The 16893-nt window shown below is 40.8% G+C and overlaps 1 protein-coding gene across 3 annotated transcripts in view; it reads left to right on the forward strand.

Moving 5' to 3' along the window:
• rock2a (rho-associated, coiled-coil containing protein kinase 2a) overlaps positions 1 to 16893 on the forward strand; it is a 52589-nt gene that overhangs the window by 24337 nt on the left and 11359 nt on the right. For all 3 annotated transcript variants that reach the window (XM_031321247.2, XM_031321248.2, XM_031321249.2), the window contains exons 6-22: positions 548 to 692; positions 874 to 1012; positions 1378 to 1469; positions 1741 to 1900; positions 2020 to 2074; positions 3967 to 4055; positions 4167 to 4215; positions 4663 to 4798; positions 5746 to 5837; positions 6270 to 6516; positions 9615 to 9721; positions 12463 to 12622; positions 12944 to 13104; positions 14617 to 14801; positions 14918 to 14987; positions 15447 to 15550; positions 16357 to 16543. In XM_031321247.2, the coding sequence (XP_031177107.2) occupies positions 548 to 692; positions 874 to 1012; positions 1378 to 1469; positions 1741 to 1900; positions 2020 to 2074; positions 3967 to 4055; positions 4167 to 4215; positions 4663 to 4798; positions 5746 to 5837; positions 6270 to 6516; positions 9615 to 9721; positions 12463 to 12622; positions 12944 to 13104; positions 14617 to 14801; positions 14918 to 14987; positions 15447 to 15550; positions 16357 to 16543 (2178 nt within the window). The remainder of the gene's footprint in view (positions 1 to 547; positions 693 to 873; positions 1013 to 1377; positions 1470 to 1740; positions 1901 to 2019; positions 2075 to 3966; positions 4056 to 4166; positions 4216 to 4662; positions 4799 to 5745; positions 5838 to 6269; positions 6517 to 9614; positions 9722 to 12462; positions 12623 to 12943; positions 13105 to 14616; positions 14802 to 14917; positions 14988 to 15446; positions 15551 to 16356; positions 16544 to 16893) is intronic.

The following is a 16893-nucleotide window of genomic DNA, read 5'->3' on the forward strand; positions in this document are numbered from 1 at the left end:
CCCAAAGAATACGTTGTCAGGAGTGGGACCTGTTGTTGCCAGATATTTGTGGTCTGGATGTGTCCAGTGATATACCTCGGACACAATGCTGTGTTACCACGTCAGGATTTCCCTCCTCTAATCAACAGGGCTGTGAGACACGAGCAAATACAAACCATTGTTTTTATTGAAAATCTTTTTAGATAACACAAAACCATGGATGTATTATTGCCTATTGAGCGCACAAAACACTTTTAATAACAATCTGAGCCTGTCAGTAGCACAAAAAAAACCACTTCTATTAGACAAAAAGCAAGGCTCCACAATTGCCCCATTAGGTTACATTGTAGCTCGGTTCGCGCCGGCTCGTCGTTGTGATCTCGCTCCATACTAGACCAAATTCAAAGATTTTTGGTCACATCAGTCTATTAGACACAAATGCATGGGGAAATGGGGCCCAGGTTGAAAAAAAACGCTAGTTACCCTTTACGTTGAGACATAAAACCGGATCCTTAGGCTATAATGTCAAAACATACGAAGGATATTGATTCCAGTATTTGTGTTGCAGACCGGCATGGTGCATTGTGATACAGCTGTCGGGACTCCAGACTACATCTCTCCCGAGGTGCTGAAATCTCAAGGAGGAGACGGGTATTATGGGAGAGAGTGTGACTGGTGGTCCGTAGGGGTCTTCATCTTCGAGATGCTTGTCGGTCAGTGAACATTTAATGAAGTCAGTGATTTGTACAAAACGAGTGAAGTGTTTTCTGAAAATATATTTGCGTTGTAAGGAATGGTATTTCTAGCGTTGGAATCCTCTCCGTACGAGAAACAATGGTTGATTCCAACATTCCATTGCTTTTTTATTATAGCTAACTTTGTGTTTGCTGTTAGGTGACACACCATTCTACGCTGACTCTCTGGTGGGAACCTACAGTAAGATCATGGACCACAAAAACTCCCTCAACTTCCCTGATGATGTGGAGATCTCCAAAGATGCCAAGAATATCATCTGTGCCTTCCTGACTGACAGGTACAAAGAGTTACAGTCTTTCACATTTCTTAATGTGCAAGTGTTGATGGTGATTACACCAGAAGGGCTCACAGGGTTACTTTTTATGTTCTGCAATGCTCAGACATTACATAACATGTTGATGCTATTGAGCTGCACGCAGATCTCTTATGTTTATCACTGCATTGGTTTGTGATGCTTTAGGCCAAAGGGAATCAAAGTCTGTGTATTTTGTTCTGGCTTTAATTTATTAAATTCTAATGACTCCCAGAAAAGAATATGTATCAACAGGCCATGTTTGCCTGTTGCTACTGATACTGTTGAACTGAAGACAAAGAGTACATTTAGTCATTGCTCTACAACTCTTTCACACTCTTTATTTTGAGGGAGGTGCGATTGGGCAGAAACGGCGTGGAGGAAATCAAGCGACACCCTTTCTTCAAGAACGACCAGTGGACTTTCGACACCATCAGAGACAGTAAGTATCACTACACATCAACAAGCAGCTTCACCTGAGGCAATAACATGAGCCATTTACATGACTCAAACTCTAAACAAGAATGTATCCAGAACAGCAGCTGTCTTGCAGTACAAGACATCATTATTTATTAGACTGAAATGCTCAGTTGTGTTTACACAGTACTTCCTTTTTCCAGCAATTCACACTCTCTCTCTCTCTCTCTCTCTCTCTCTCTCTCTCTCTCTCTCTCTCTCTCTCTCTCTCTCTCTCTCTCTCTCTCCTTCCTCAGCTGCTGCCCCCGTGGTCCCAGAGCTGAGCAGTGACATAGACACAAGTAATTTTGATGAGATTGAAGATGACAAAGGCGATGTAGAAACTTTCCCCACACCTAAGGCCTTTGTTGGAAACCAGTTACCCTTTGTTGGCTTCACTTACTTCAAAGAAGACCAGTAAGCCATCTGTTTTTCTAGCTGTAGCTCATAATTTCAGGGATCTCAGCACTTAGAGAGATTTATTCTTGGCTATGATCTTTGACTTTGTGTTGATTTTTGTCCGTTTCCTTCTTTAGGTTACTAAATGGTTCCAACAATATCTCGGTGGCTCATGATAATTCAAAAGGAGAGGTGGGTTCTTTCCCTTCCACACACTATAACTGCCAGGAGCACCTTGAGTGGTAAAACAGTCCCAAGCTTCTCAGGAAATAAATAATCCAGGCGTCAGTTTACATGACCACACAAGCCTGTTGACATTGCGATCAATCCAGCCTCATACTGTTAAACATTCAGGATTATGATGGAAATGACTCAGAAAAGGATTTCATTTGTCTGATCCCATGATTTATTTGTACTTTGTTCAAATTTCAATGTTCTTAGTCACACAGAAAGACTTAAGCAGCTTTTAGTGTAAGTAGCAGAGCTAAAAGCTAATCTCTTATTAACTCCAGACCAAACTGAGCAGCCTAATCAATCAACTACCAGAAGGACAACAAAGGCCCAGGTTTTATTTTCAGTTTTAACATCCCCTGTTGATACACCGTCGCTGCAAAACTGGCTTTGTTAAACTCAAACTCAGACATTTTATTAAATTTTAGCTCTACAAAAATTGGCAATATGTGAGTCCAAAATAGGAGTATTGTAGTTATTTTTTAGGGTTCATGAGTTTCTTCTGTAATGTCTAGAAACCTTTCATTTTGAGAAGTTTAAAAAAGTTAAAAGCTGCTAAAATAACTATGGGCCGAATGACTGCATAGATGTGAAAGGGCGTTCGTAGTGACAAACGCAGAGAATTTTATCCTAATTCTGGTGTTCTCCTCAGATGTACGGAGCGTTTTAGCATCTTTAAGCTAGGGCTTGGTAATCTATCGATATTATATCAACATCGATATATGAGATTAGATATCGTTTTAAATTTTGGATATCGTACTTTCAAACTGTTCTAGCTACCTTTTACCCACTTAGTCATTATATCCACATTATTGATGGTTATTTATCTAAAATGTCATTGTGTAAATATTTAGTGAAAACACCAAAAGTCAACCCTACAATATTGCGGCAATATATTTGGTCAACAATATTGTGATATTTGATTTTCTCCGTATCGCCCAGCCCTACGTTCAGCTCATTGTTTTGGTTTTACAGTTCGCAACTTAAAGCAACACTATGTAACTTTTAGCTGCAGCTGTAGTTCCAATGAGACAACCTATAGGGGGACCGAAGCGAGAGAAGTTGCATAGTGTTGCTTTAAAGGAGACATATATCGGTCATTTTCAGGTTCATACTTGTATTTTGGGTTTCTACTAGAACATGTTTACATGCTTTAATGTTAAGAAAAACACATTATTTTTCTCATACTGTGTGTGTGAATATACTTGTATTCACCCTCTGTCAGAAACACTCAGTTTTAGCACCTGTCTCTTCAAGCCCCCCACCCGAAAAAGCCAAGTCTGCTCAGCATTGTCAGCATTGTCAGCATGGTCAGCATTGATCGCCGTATCTGCGCTGTCATTGCAGCCAGGGAAGGACTGTAACGGTATTTTCTACCTATATATTGTATAGTTGCGACATCACAACTGTATGGAAGTCCTGACGGCTCGTTTAAAGGCACAGTTTCTACGGGCTGTGTGCATTTCTCTGTGGATTGAGCGCTTTTATACTTTCACTGTATTTATACAACACCTCGACCTGCTTTATAATAAAAAAAGTACAGACATTTTTACGATATGGGTCCTTTAACCCTTTTGGTTGACGCTCACAGCTCTCATCAGTGGCGAAAAAACTCTGAAAACTCACTTTACCTATCCAGCACCAAACAAGAACTAGCTGCTGAACATAGTGGGATATTTAGCAACAAAAGATGTGTTCAATGTCCTGAGAGTGTCAGTTATGGTAATTGCTTCATTGCATAATACACAGTTACGATTGTTGACATGCAGTAAAGGTTGCAAACAGTTCTTGAACCTGGGCATTTGATTAGTCACTAGGACATGTGTGATTGGTTGATTGTTTTCTCTCCACAGTCAGCAGCACTGCAGAAGAAAATGCACCAAGTGGAGGTGCAGCTGAATAATGAGAAGCAGGCCAAATCTGATCTAGAGAACAAACACAGGTACAGGAGCAGAGAACTGTAGCTTTTCTTCATGTTGCACCACTGGCAGACTTGGGCACACTGACCATCACCGTCAAGAGCTTTTGTAAACGTTCTGTTTTCTTTTTGCAGAGCTGCCACTAGCCGTCTAGACAAAATCTCCAAAGAACTTGAGGAAGAGGTAAGCCCCCCTGAAACAACAGTGAAGACACAGTCAGACACCTGTTAGTGTAGGAGACCACTTGCATATTTTTGGCTCTGTCCTAGTTTTAATATTTGCTGGTGCCACGACCCAATTTCCCCTCCGGGATCGTTCCAGTTCCATCCTTTTCACCCATTTTTATGGCTTTTTCCAAAAACTGTATTTAAGTCAGAATAATGATTTCTCACTTTTCACTTGACCATGTTTCGGTAGAATGCCAATGTGTCGTATCCCGTGAGGTTTAGCCGGAGCGCTTGCCGAATTCTAATAACCACTTTAAAATGTCTTTATGGATTGGATTTGTGTCGAGCCCCGATTGGATACTCAGGAACCATTTCTCATAAAAGCGAATTATGGAATCAGCACCGTGAAACACAACCAGCCCTATGGGACACGTTGAACAAAGTATTTAATAATTGATTTTAGGTGAACAGCAGAAAGAATCTGGAGTCGAGTCTGAGGCAGCTAGAGAGAGAGAAAGCCCTGCTGCAGCACAAGAGCCTAGAGAGCCACCGCAAGGCCGAGAGCGAGGCCGACAGGAAGCGCTGCCTGGAGAACGAAGGTGACATGACACACACACATTTTATCACACATATATTGTAGATTCTGTATATATATGGCGAGATGCATTATTCTAAAGTCGTCAGATGGTATGGATAGAAGATCAGGCTCCCAATACGAGTCCTTTGATTTACTTTGTTGCATAATTAGATTATATTAAAGGTGCTCTAAGCAATGTTGGGCGACGTTACTTCTTGTTGACGTTCGAAGTATTGTCAAACAAAATGGAGGCTAGCTCGCCCCTCCCTCCTCCTCATCCCCCCACTAACGTTCCCCCACGTTCAGGGGACAGGCAGCTAGCGGATAGTGAGGAGATGTTTGCTGTATGTGACAAAAAATGTTGTAGCCTAAAAAAAGCGAGACATTGCTTAGAGCACCTTTAAGACAAGAAAAATATTCATTTACCTGTTGCCTAATAAAATCGTTTTCTTTTACTTCACTTTTTATCACAAAGAAAGTTGTCAACAGTTGACTTGATAGCTTTTGAAAAAATGTAGAGAAAAAAAGTATGCCACTGCATGTGTTGACTGTCAACACATACAGTGGCGTACTTTCTTTTTGGTTCCAAATGATCATAGTTAATAGATAACATTTAATATGGAATCCATTGAAATATGACCTTCTGTATGAGTTTACTAAATCCCTCTTGATTTGAACTAGAATAGTTTACAGACAGACTGATATAATGTGGACATTACTGCCATCCCCTGGTCAAATGGTCTTCTCATACAGATTGGAAACATGCTCACCAGAGGAACACAAGTCTGTAGGCCTTCTCTCTTCCTTTGCTCTAACTGTTACTCCGTTCTGTGCCCCAACTCCTCACTGATTAAAACTTAATGAAGGATTAATACTTGGAATATTGTTGTAATACAGCGTACATACGAGGTTTGGTGCATTGAAAGATTCACCACAATACTTTGGTCTGCGTTCTTATGTGTTGTGCAGTCAACAGCCTTCGAGACCAGCTGGATGACATGAAGAGGAGAAACCAGAATTCACACATTTCCAATGAGAAGAACATTCACCTGCAGAAACAGGTCAGTCCCTAAGTGTTATATTTCATGTGTGGGCACTGACGTTTAATGTCTAAAAAGCCACCTACTATTGTTAAAATACAGAAATAATGATTGACAGGTCAGTAACAAAAGGAATGTTATAAGATACTGTGATCCAATTTCTTAACAAATATCAAATATGTATTTACTTAGAGTTATCGGATTATAACCATTGTGTTGCAGTACGCTATATTTCCGAAAACCGAGATATCATTATGAAATTAAACCTTGATATGGACAGAAATATATTGTAGAAATATGTAAAACGCTCTTAACAGGAAGTACTGAATTGTGTATTTAGTTTGTATGTAACAGGACTCAGGACATACTGTAACTCATAGAAAAGTGTTGAGTCACCAAATAAAAGTGATCTGACTGGTTTTCGCACATTTCTTTCCGTGTTGTTTCTATCAGCTGGAAGAAGCCAACACCTTGTTACGGGCCGAGTCCGAGGCGGCGACGAGGCTCCGTAAAACCCAGACGGACAGCAGCAAGCAGCTGCAGCAGCTGGAGGCCAACGTGCGCGAACTGCAGGACAAATGCTGCCTGCTGGAGCGCAGCAAGCTGAGCCTGGAGAAGGAATGCATCAGCCTGCAGGCCGCTCTGGAGACGGAGAGGAGGGAGCACAGCCAGGGCTCAGAGACCATCAGCGACCTGATGGGTGGGTCACACACACACACACACACACACACACACACACACACACACACACACACACACACACACACACACACACACACACACACACACACACACACACTGGTTTGTTTCACTATCTTTGTGGGGACCCGCCATTGACATAATGCATTCCCTAGCCCCTTACCCTAACTTTAACCATCACCACTAAATGCCTAACCTTAACCCTTACCCTCACCCTAACCATAACCTAATTCTAACCCTAATCCTAAAACCAAGTCTTAACCCTCAAACAGCCCTTTAACCTTGTGGGGTCCAGCATTTTGGGCCCCACAAGGCTGTGCAGACCCCACAAGTATACTGTATTCCCCGGTTTTTGGACCCCACAAATATAGTAAAACAAGCACACACACACACACACACACACACACACACACACGGGCGCGCACAAATACAGACAGAGTATTCAATTCACGACCTGGGAAGTTTTCTAGTCTGTAAACAATGGTCATCTGGTTTTAGGATAGGATTTAAAGTTATAGCCTAATTTTGTATATATTTTATTTATATAAATGTATAGAGCAATGTGGTGTGCATGATAATAGTGAAATGCAATTAAGTGTTTGTGCAAGTGTTTGACATTCTGCCTTAAGGATTTGCTGATATAGCTACCTGTGTGGGGAAATTCGATTACTCGCCTTGAATGAAAAATGTGTTATCTCAGTCACTTCTGTCTGCCCAGCAGCAGCTTACATTGCAGATTTACTCAGGGGGCAAGAGCAATGTGACACACCAATGCAGAGGGCAGCAAAGAGGCTTTTCAGGCCTTAATAAGGAGTTTGTACTGCAGCATCATTATAGTCAGAATCCATTCAGCAAACGGCACAGTCACTATCTGTGTGTGTGTGGGAATTTATTCGTAAGCGCTTTTATCAAATCAATTTTGACTGGAGGTGCTTTACAGAGCCACGATGGCCTTGATCCAAACAAGAACAAATACATCTGAGATTGAGATTGTTTTTCTGTTTTTGCACAATTTAAAATACACAAAATGACAAAGATAACAAAATAGTATGCAGTGCAGGGCGATTCGGGAAACCTAGTGGGCTTATTTAAAGCCTCCACCTTAATAACATTTCACAATGTTATATAGCAGGGGTTGTCAAAGTCTGAGACTGTGGATCCACCCTCTTTAGTTTACATGCTTAGTTTCGCTCAATTCCTGAATGCCTTTGGGATCATAATTATGTAATTTGATCCACAAACACTCAACAATTTAGCCAATATAGCCTAATATTGTTGTTTGACATAACTTCAGACTGCCCCAAATACTCAAAAAAGGTTTGTCGTAAGGCATTATTTAGAAAATGACTCTGGTGTAGTAGGTAAAACAGCAACATTCCCAAAAACTACTGTATCTCTTTAACCAAATCACACACATTTAGGCTCCTCTATGCGATCTTCTTTTGATAACTAATGTAATAACTAATGCAATATTTTTTCACTTCCATTCAATGAGCCTCCCCTAAATCGGTTTGGAGCCCCCCTCGGGAGGCCAGCCTCCCACTTTGAACACCTCTGTTATAGAGAAGACAAGAATTACCATAAAGAAAATATTGTGACATGGTTCAAGCCCCGTTTATCACACTGGTTGAATAAAGCTGAGTACGTATAGAGAGGAAACAAATGAAATACTCTCCTCTCTCTGGCCTTGAATTAAACAACAGCCAGTTTCTCCATTGCAGCTCGTCAGTGTGCAACAGTAGCAAACTGTGCATTTGTGTAACTCTATAATCCAGGTCCACTATGGAACCGGTTCCTACGCAACCGGTAGGAATCAGACCGGAGTAGAACGCAAATTTCGGTTCCTTATTTCGGTTCCTCTTAATGTGTCGACTGAAATATTTTCCCTCCGTCGCTCTGGAACAGACGTAAAAATATCACCCTTTCTCTGTAGTCTACCGTTAGCTAGCTACCGTAAATGTAGGCTAGTTTTAAAATGCCATATTTTCCCTCTGGGCTCACCAAAACGGACGTAAAAGCATATTAACCATTCACTGCACGTGATCGCTAGTAAACATATTACATCTTTGATGTAATTTTTCAGTTTTTCAGAAATCGGTTTAGGAATCGGACTCGTTTTAAAAGTACCGGATCGGAATCGTAAAAATCCTAACGATACCCAACCCTATATATAATAATTTAACCGTCCTCTGATTAAGGCAGTAGTCAGGCTATTCAAACTGTCATATAAAAGCTTTTATCTGATTGCTTTAATTGAGGTGAGGTCATACTCAAAAGCAAACACAGCACAGTTTATACACCCAGGTTTCTGCTCAGTCCCTGCACACGTTTCACCATGTGAACACCTTTTTTTGGCTTTTGTCAAACTGCAGTTGTTGGTCATCGGATGCATTGACCAGTTGTTGGATTTACAAATTAAACAACGTAGCACAATGTAACTGAATCTGCAACGAAAGGCTTTCTCCGATTACCGGGATATTGGAGAAATCGCATTCATTAGAACCATGTAAATAATATCAAATTAATCAAAATATTGCCTTAAGCTGATTAGTGACTTTAAATAATCAGGCTATTGTGTGTATATAAACAAACTGTGGCACATGTCACGGGTAAAAAAAAAACAGCACACCGGGCTGCCCAATACTGCTCCATTCTTGCTGGCCACAGATCAGTGTTTGCATACAATAAAGTTGATTGAGTACTTGCATATTCAGAAGAAAAGAAAAGTTGTTTCTCATCAGTCACAGTGCAAATTAATAAAACAGAAAGCATAAAAGAGCTTAAAAACAAACATTCAGACAGCACAATTAGTCCATAAAATAGGAACAGCATGCGTGCGTGCGTGCGTGCGTGCGTGCGTGCATGTGTGTGTGTGTGTGTGTGTGTGTGTGTGTGTGTGTGGACGAGACACAGTCCATTGATTATTCGGGAAGAAGCTGTTAAGCACCCTACTGGTCCTACATGTAATGCTCTTACATGCTAGCTACATGTACATGCTAGCTGGAATTGTGCGTGAGCATGTAATAACAATTAAAGTAAAAATGTTTAGTTTGTTGTATGTTGCGAGCTCTAAGGACTCTCTTGGTTTTTTGTTTGCAGGACGAATCTCCGGCCTGGAGGAGGAGGTCCGCCAGCAGAGACAGGCTCTGGCCAAAGCTGAGACTGAGAAGAGACAGCTTCAGGAAAAACACACCGATCTGGAGAAGGTAAACCAGAAAAGCAGACTAAATGATAACTATTTTTTTAAAACCTCTTATGGAATATATTCTTCATTGGTTTGTAAATCTTAATCTTTTTGGTATTTAAATGTTTCTCCATGTTTTGCCATTAGGATACTCTCGTAATGAATGTGATGCCAAATAAATACCTGGGGAATAGGGCTGCAACTAATGATTGTTTTCATTGACGATTAATCCATCGATTATTTTCTCGATTAGTTGTTTGGTCTATAAAATGTCAGGAAATGGTGAACGTCGATCAGTGCTTTCCAAAGCCCTCAAATGACTCAAACCCATTGATTATCAAAATAGTTGTTTAAATAGCAAATGCACCTGCGCCCATCTGTGCGCCCATGGGCGTGCTGGTCTTACAGGGAGGTGTGTTCAGTTGCATTCTTGGCGTATTACTGTCTTGAGGCAGCTGGAAGTGATCGCGCCGTTGACTAACAAAAACCTGGTCTAAAGTCAATAACGCAGCATTTCATTGTTATTTTAACAGCGCCTAGGCTCATGCACAGCACGCGCACACTGTGCTTGTTACACACACAGGGACGCGCAGCAGCACACACACATGCAAAAGATTACAAATAAAAAATATTACGGTGCAAATCGACCATCATAACAGCAATGTGCCAAGGTACAAACGTGCCTGGCTTTTAAAGGGAATGGGAGATGACACTCTGATTGGTTTATTGTTTATATATTAATTAATGAAGACACTAAGAACAACACTTTTGAACCAGGCGCCCTGCGCTAGGACCCTTTTTTCCACCGTCAAACTAGCAGAAGTGGATTTGTACACGCCCTAAACGCAGCTGCGCCAGGCGCTTAGATCGTTAAAATAGGGCCCAGCGATTCTTCCCCAGAGTATGTTGCCTTGTGTTATCTGGCAGCAGTATAACCCATTGACATCATTAATTAAAGGTCTAGTGTTTTTCTCATGACATGCTTTGCTGCAGTAGGAGCATCATAACAGATAAATAATCTACAAACCGATTTAGGAGACCGGCTCTATAAATGGTTTAAAGCCTTATTGTTTAAAGATTATTGTACAATTTACAAATACAAATAAGTTGCTGATTAGCTAATTACACAAAATGTAAAGTATATGTATACAATTGTAATCTTCCAAGTACTTGCACAGATAAGCTGGTGGGGTCTTAGTTTAGTTTAGTTTATTTGTTTCACAGAACATAAAAAAAAAAAATTACATTGAATAAATACAAAAATACATGTGAGGGTGTGGTAGAAACCTGTAGCAGCTTATGTAAAAACCACAACCAAAGTACATACGCACTTGTAAATGTACAAAATCAAAAATACATTTTAAGTGTAAGATGTAATAAAAATAAAATAAAAACATGTAGAGAAACAGAAATAATTGCCATGTTTACAATAAAACCAACACTTTTTTTTTTTATCTTTTTTTTTTTTTTTTCCCAAAATCACATGGTTTACACAGCAGGGCCTTTCTAAGTCTATTTGTATACCTAGATCAGGGGTGTCAAACTCAATTTCCCAGAGGGCCACACTGGAAAAAGAGAATCACATCAAGGGCCAGACATGTTTAGTTTATTGACGTGCCTTTATTTCATTGAAAAAGTCAAATATCTTTGACTCAATTATTGCATGTCTCATAAAGTCTTCTCACTTACAGTTTGGTCGACATAAAGCCCTGAAAAAGTGAGCAAAAAAGTTCCAAAGCCATCCAAGAATTTAGCATAATAAAGCAAAACAAAGATTACATTTTTTAAAGCAGGCTACCACACTGCCGACTCACAACAACCCGAATATGCAAACTCTCTGGTTCTGTGGTAATTTCTGAGTCTCAAAGTCGGCAAATTTGCCAAATTCTGCTTTGAGTGTCGCGTCATTGTAAGTTGAAAAACAGTTTCCCATGTTTTTGGTTTGCTGCACAACTAGGTGGGCCAAAATATATTGTGAACCTAAATTGATATGCGGGCCGGATCAGAATTAGCGAGGGGCCAGATTTGTCCCCCGGGCCTTGAGTTTGACACATGTGACCTAGATAATGACACAGAGGAATCCATTAAATGTAAATTTTCATTCCACAAAATAACTCCACAAAACTACGATAGGTCTATTTGGTTGACTAAATAACTCAAAGAGCATATTAATCCTGAAGCTGCAACTTTAAGGACTTAGACTGTCCGTATAGGACAGGAAGTTAGTGATGTACTATAGTCATTCAGTGCTTTAAATCTGTGATAGTGATTTTTAGATTAGGGATAATTTAGTGATGCTCTTCTGAGCTGCAGGAAGTCTGAAGTTGAACGGGTGGAGCATTTGCCATCAAGTAGGGCTGCAAAATGTATCACTTTTTAAAAATTATTATTGCAATATCAACTGGCGCAATAAACACATCGCGAAAGAAAATATCAGTAGAAAACTGCACTTTAAAACTGTCGCGTTTTTAATGGTGCCTTTTTATATTCAATTCAGTGTTCAATTTGTTCAATGTTGGGAACGATTTCCTTTCATTTGTTTTAAATTCAACAAGCAATTTGTTGAATTTTAGCAGAATACGGAAAGCAGCAGAACCGAGTACACTTTTAACATCAGTTTATTTATCGCAAGTAATAACGTTATCGCATTATTCAACGTTATGGCATTTTTTTTTCTCATATCGTGCAGCCCTACCATCAAGTCATTATGTTACTGGACATAGAGTTTGTCCCAACATCTCTGCCCTGGTTTTCTTTGTGCAGGAGAAGAGCAACAAGGAGATTGATTTGACCTACAAGCTGAAGGTGCTGCAGCAGGAGCTGGAGCAGGAGGAGACGGCTCATAGGAGCACCAGGGCACTGCTGGCAGACAAGAGCAAGATCAAAGTAACCATCGAGGGCGCCAAGTCAGAGTCCATGAAGGGTGAGGGCACCGACCTTTTCTTTAGTGGAAGTTGCCTTCTCACATGCAGTACCAGTCAAAAGTTTGGAGAAAACATGTCCAAACCTTTGACTGGTACTGACTACCTACTTGTAACTGTCTGTCTGAACCATCGCACATTAGATGCTGTGAAGGAGAAGCAATTCACTCAAGATAATTTGACACCACTGGACATCTCTGACCCACGTTCAGTGCTAAATGCATTGCACACATTTTGCATTTATTGTTACAGCTTTACATACCCGTCAGTATTGGTGAACATGACTTTAACGTATTGATATAATAAAAACAAATCCCATCCAGAGTTGGAGCAGAAGCTGGTGGAGGAGCGAGGGGCCAAACTTCGGCTGGAGAACCGAATACTGGATCTGGAGAAGCACAGCAGCATGATGGACTGTGACTATAAACAGGCTCTGCAGAAACTAGATGAGCTGCGCAGACACAAGGACCGGCTAACTGAAGAGGTGAAGGCCTATATTCTGTGCAGGGGAACAGTGAAGTGTGTGTTTAGTTATTAAACGGCACCTACAGAAACCAATCTTGCAACTTATGTAATAATATGTCCGTTCTGAGCTGTAGAGGACAAACAGTCATTCAGCTAATACAAAAACAGAAAGTACAGACATCTAAATAGTACAGGGTTTCCACGGGGTCTTAAAAATTCTAAATCACAATTTTAGGCCTTAAAAAGTCTTAAATTTGTGGCCTGGTTAGCTCAGTTGGTAGAACAGGCGCCCATATATAGAGGTTTACTCCTCGACGCAGCGGACGCGGGTTCGACTCCAACCTGCAGCCCTTTGCTGCATGTCATTCCCCCTCTCTCTCCCCTTTCATGTCTTCATCTGTCCTGTGAAGATAAAGGCCTACAATGCCCCAAAAAATAATCTTTAAAAAAAAACAAAGTCTTAAATTCGCTGAAGTATTGTGTTCTAGGTCTTAAATAATTAGAAACAGGTCTTAATTTCCCTACGTCCATGTAACCCTACCTCTAATGTTCATTCTAACCCTTACGGGCCGGCTACATTGCACGCGTAACGTACGCGTAGCGGACGTTCCAAAACTACGCTTCCACTATAATCGATGAAACTGGCTACACCGGACACGAGAGCAGCATGTAAGTAGTGCGTATACTCCGCGGAGATCTGTTCTACAAGCGTAAAAAATATTTTTTGGCGCAAGGTGTTTTTTTTTTTTTTACACAGAAATGGATCATAAAGTGTCAATATTTCTTTTAAATTAAACTACTATTTTGTATTGCTTATTGGCAGTTTGATTTTGAGAGTTTATGTTTTTAATTCTTGTTTGCCTCACCTGCGTACTCTGATAACAGCTGACAGTAGATTGATGTTTCACAGCGCTGTGCCGGCTCCAAAAACTGAAGGAACAACAACAATCCCAAAGCAAAAGCTCACCGTCTCGCCTGTGACTCACACAATCCTACACCGTGTGTGCGCAGCAGGTGTAGCCGGTTAAAAGATACATTCCGCGGCACATCCGCTCCATGTAGCTGAAGCTTAGCTCAAAGTTAGAATGTTTTTTTGTTTTTTTTTATTCCGTGGTGTTGTAATTCTGTCTTTCGCTAGTCCAAATAGAATTTGCTGTATTACGACTACAAATGAGACCAACACGCATCTTATATTGCAGCCAATTGACTTTCATATTATTGGCGCGAGTCTCTTTCGGATGGTGCAATAGGCTATGGGGAAGTGCAAGTTTCGGGATCCTTGGCTTGAAAAAACTGAATTTAGGGCTTGGTTTAAGTCAATTACCGACAACGTATTTGAAGCCTACTGCTTTTATACAAGAAAGCAATTCATTTTGTGACTGCATTACCTTTTCTTTTTTTGATGTTGTGATATAGGTCTTAAATTGAATTCATAATGGTCTTAAAAAGTCTTAAATTTGACTTGGTGAATCCTGCAGAAACGCTGAAATAATGACACGAATGTCCCGCTGTATTCTGTTCATTCTTTCAGGTGAAAAACCTAACGCTTAAGATCGAGCAGGAGACCCAGAAGCGTAACCTGACTCAGAACGACCTGAAGGCCCAGAACCAGCAGCTCAGTTCTCTGCGAACCTCCGAGAAGCAACTCAAGCAGGAAACAAATCATCTGCTCGACATTAAACGCAGCCTCGAGAAACAGAACCAAGAGCTGCGCAAGTCAGTTTACATTTTCGGTTTACCTCTTTTCTAGCATTAATACTCAAGGCTTCACATATTGACACAAAGAGGATGATAGATAATAGAATGTTTGTTTCATTTATTTTTGACTGCAGAGAAAGACAGGACACGGACGGGCAAATGAAGGAATTACAGGACCAGTTAGAAGCTGAACAGTATTTCTCTGTGAGTCTTCATTCTGCTCTGTAATTACAAATGTGGAAGTGAAATGACTAAGCAACACATTATGGTTCTGCATCTCTCTTGCTGAGTGTGTGGGCTGTAATGTGCCATCAGAACAGCATTGCTTTTATTTTAGTAGCTAATGCATGTTATGTGTATTGAATTGCTGATTATTTTTCAAATGCATTTCTATAATAAACATTGCACGATCTGTATAAATGGAATAATCTAGTGCTTAACAAAACCCAAGTGATATGTTTCCCTTTATCATAGTTTATTTTTTTTTATTTTATGGCTTATCTGTTTACATGTATTGTTGATTCTGGTCTTCCCAGTGGAAGTGCACGGTAGTAGGCTGCTGAATTGAATTCATGAGGTGCATGGAGGCATTGATTTGCATCACAGCTTGTGTTAACGTATTGTGAATGCGAGGTGTATCTCAACTGTTTGCTGTTTTTCCAGACGCTGTATAAGACCCAGGTTCGTGAACTAAAGGAGGAGTGTGAGGAGAGGAACAAACTCTACAAAGATGTGCAGCAGTCTCTGCAGGAGCTACAGGAGGAGAGGTTGGTTTGTCTGTTTGAAAATATATTTTCTTTTAAATCCACTTTAAACATCAATGACAAAATTCAACAGCTGTTTTTTTTTTTTTTTTTCGAAACATGGCCAAAACCAAGACAAAATGGAATGGAAAAGTAGCAGTCAGTTAAAGGAGCACGCCGACTTATTGGGACTTTAGCTTATTCACCGTATCCCCCAGAGTTAGATAAGTCCATACATACCCTTCTCATCTCTCAGAAGGCGAAGCACTGCTACTTGGGCGGAGTGATTTGCTCGCAACAACTGAGCAAACTCTCTGCTCTTCACCACGGGGCTTCTCAGTTGCTGCGAGCAAATCACTCCGCCCACGTAGCAGAAGTAGCAGTGCTTCACCTTCTGAGAATATAGTTCCCAGTATGTATATGGTTAGAAGACGGCTGTGTCTCATGTGACCTTGTTATTTGTACACGCTGTGACTATACAAATCACAACATGTAAATAGGAAAATGTTGGCGTTATTTATTCACTTATTGGAAGCAGTAGGCTAGTTGGAGCCGGTTACCTCCAGGATCTGGGCTAAGCTAGGCTAGTGGTGGGTGCGTCAGACGCAAGGGTATGTATGGACTTGTCTAACTCTGGGGGATACGGTGAATAAGCTAAAGTCCCAATAAGTCGGCGTGTTCTTTTAATAAACATACATACATATATGTATGTGTATTTAACAATGTTTTATTCATTTTACCAGTCATTTAATTTACATCTCTGAATGATACATGTGTATTTTGTGATCAGTTGTTCAGCCTTTCATTTTTTACTTTTAAATATCTTTCAGGGATTCGTTGGCAGCTCAGCTGGAGATCACGCTGACAAAGGCTGACTCGGAGCAGTTGGCGCGCTCCATCGCTGAGGAGCAGTACTCGGACCTGGAGAAGGAGAAGATCATGAAGGAGCTGGAACTGAAGGAAATGATGGCCCGCCATCGCCAGGAGCTATCTGAGAAGGACATCACCATCAGTTCGGTGAGTTGCATCAACCCCTGTCTCTGTCTTCAGTTATATGTAGAGGTCGACCGATTCATCGGTTTTGCCGATTAATCGGCACCGATAGTTGATTGGTGGAACTATCGTTATCGGCAAAAATCCATACCGATAGTTTTTCCTGGTTGCGTCCGTTGCTGGAGCGGCTGAGAAGCGCGCGCTGTCATTCATTACACAGTACGCGAGAGCTGAGAAGGGTCTGCTGGCATCATGCATTACAATAGCGGCCTCTAGAGGCGAAATAAAAACTATCACCGATGCCTCGTGTTGTTTATTTTCGACACGTGTTACCGCGCGCTGCACGGAGAGCACATGCTGTGAGGAGAAGGCTG

Source organism: Sander lucioperca, chromosome 18 (assembly GCF_008315115.2).
Source record: "Sander lucioperca isolate FBNREF2018 chromosome 18, SLUC_FBN_1.2, whole genome shotgun sequence".
Lineage (NCBI taxonomy): Eukaryota > Metazoa > Chordata > Actinopteri > Perciformes > Percidae > Sander > Sander lucioperca.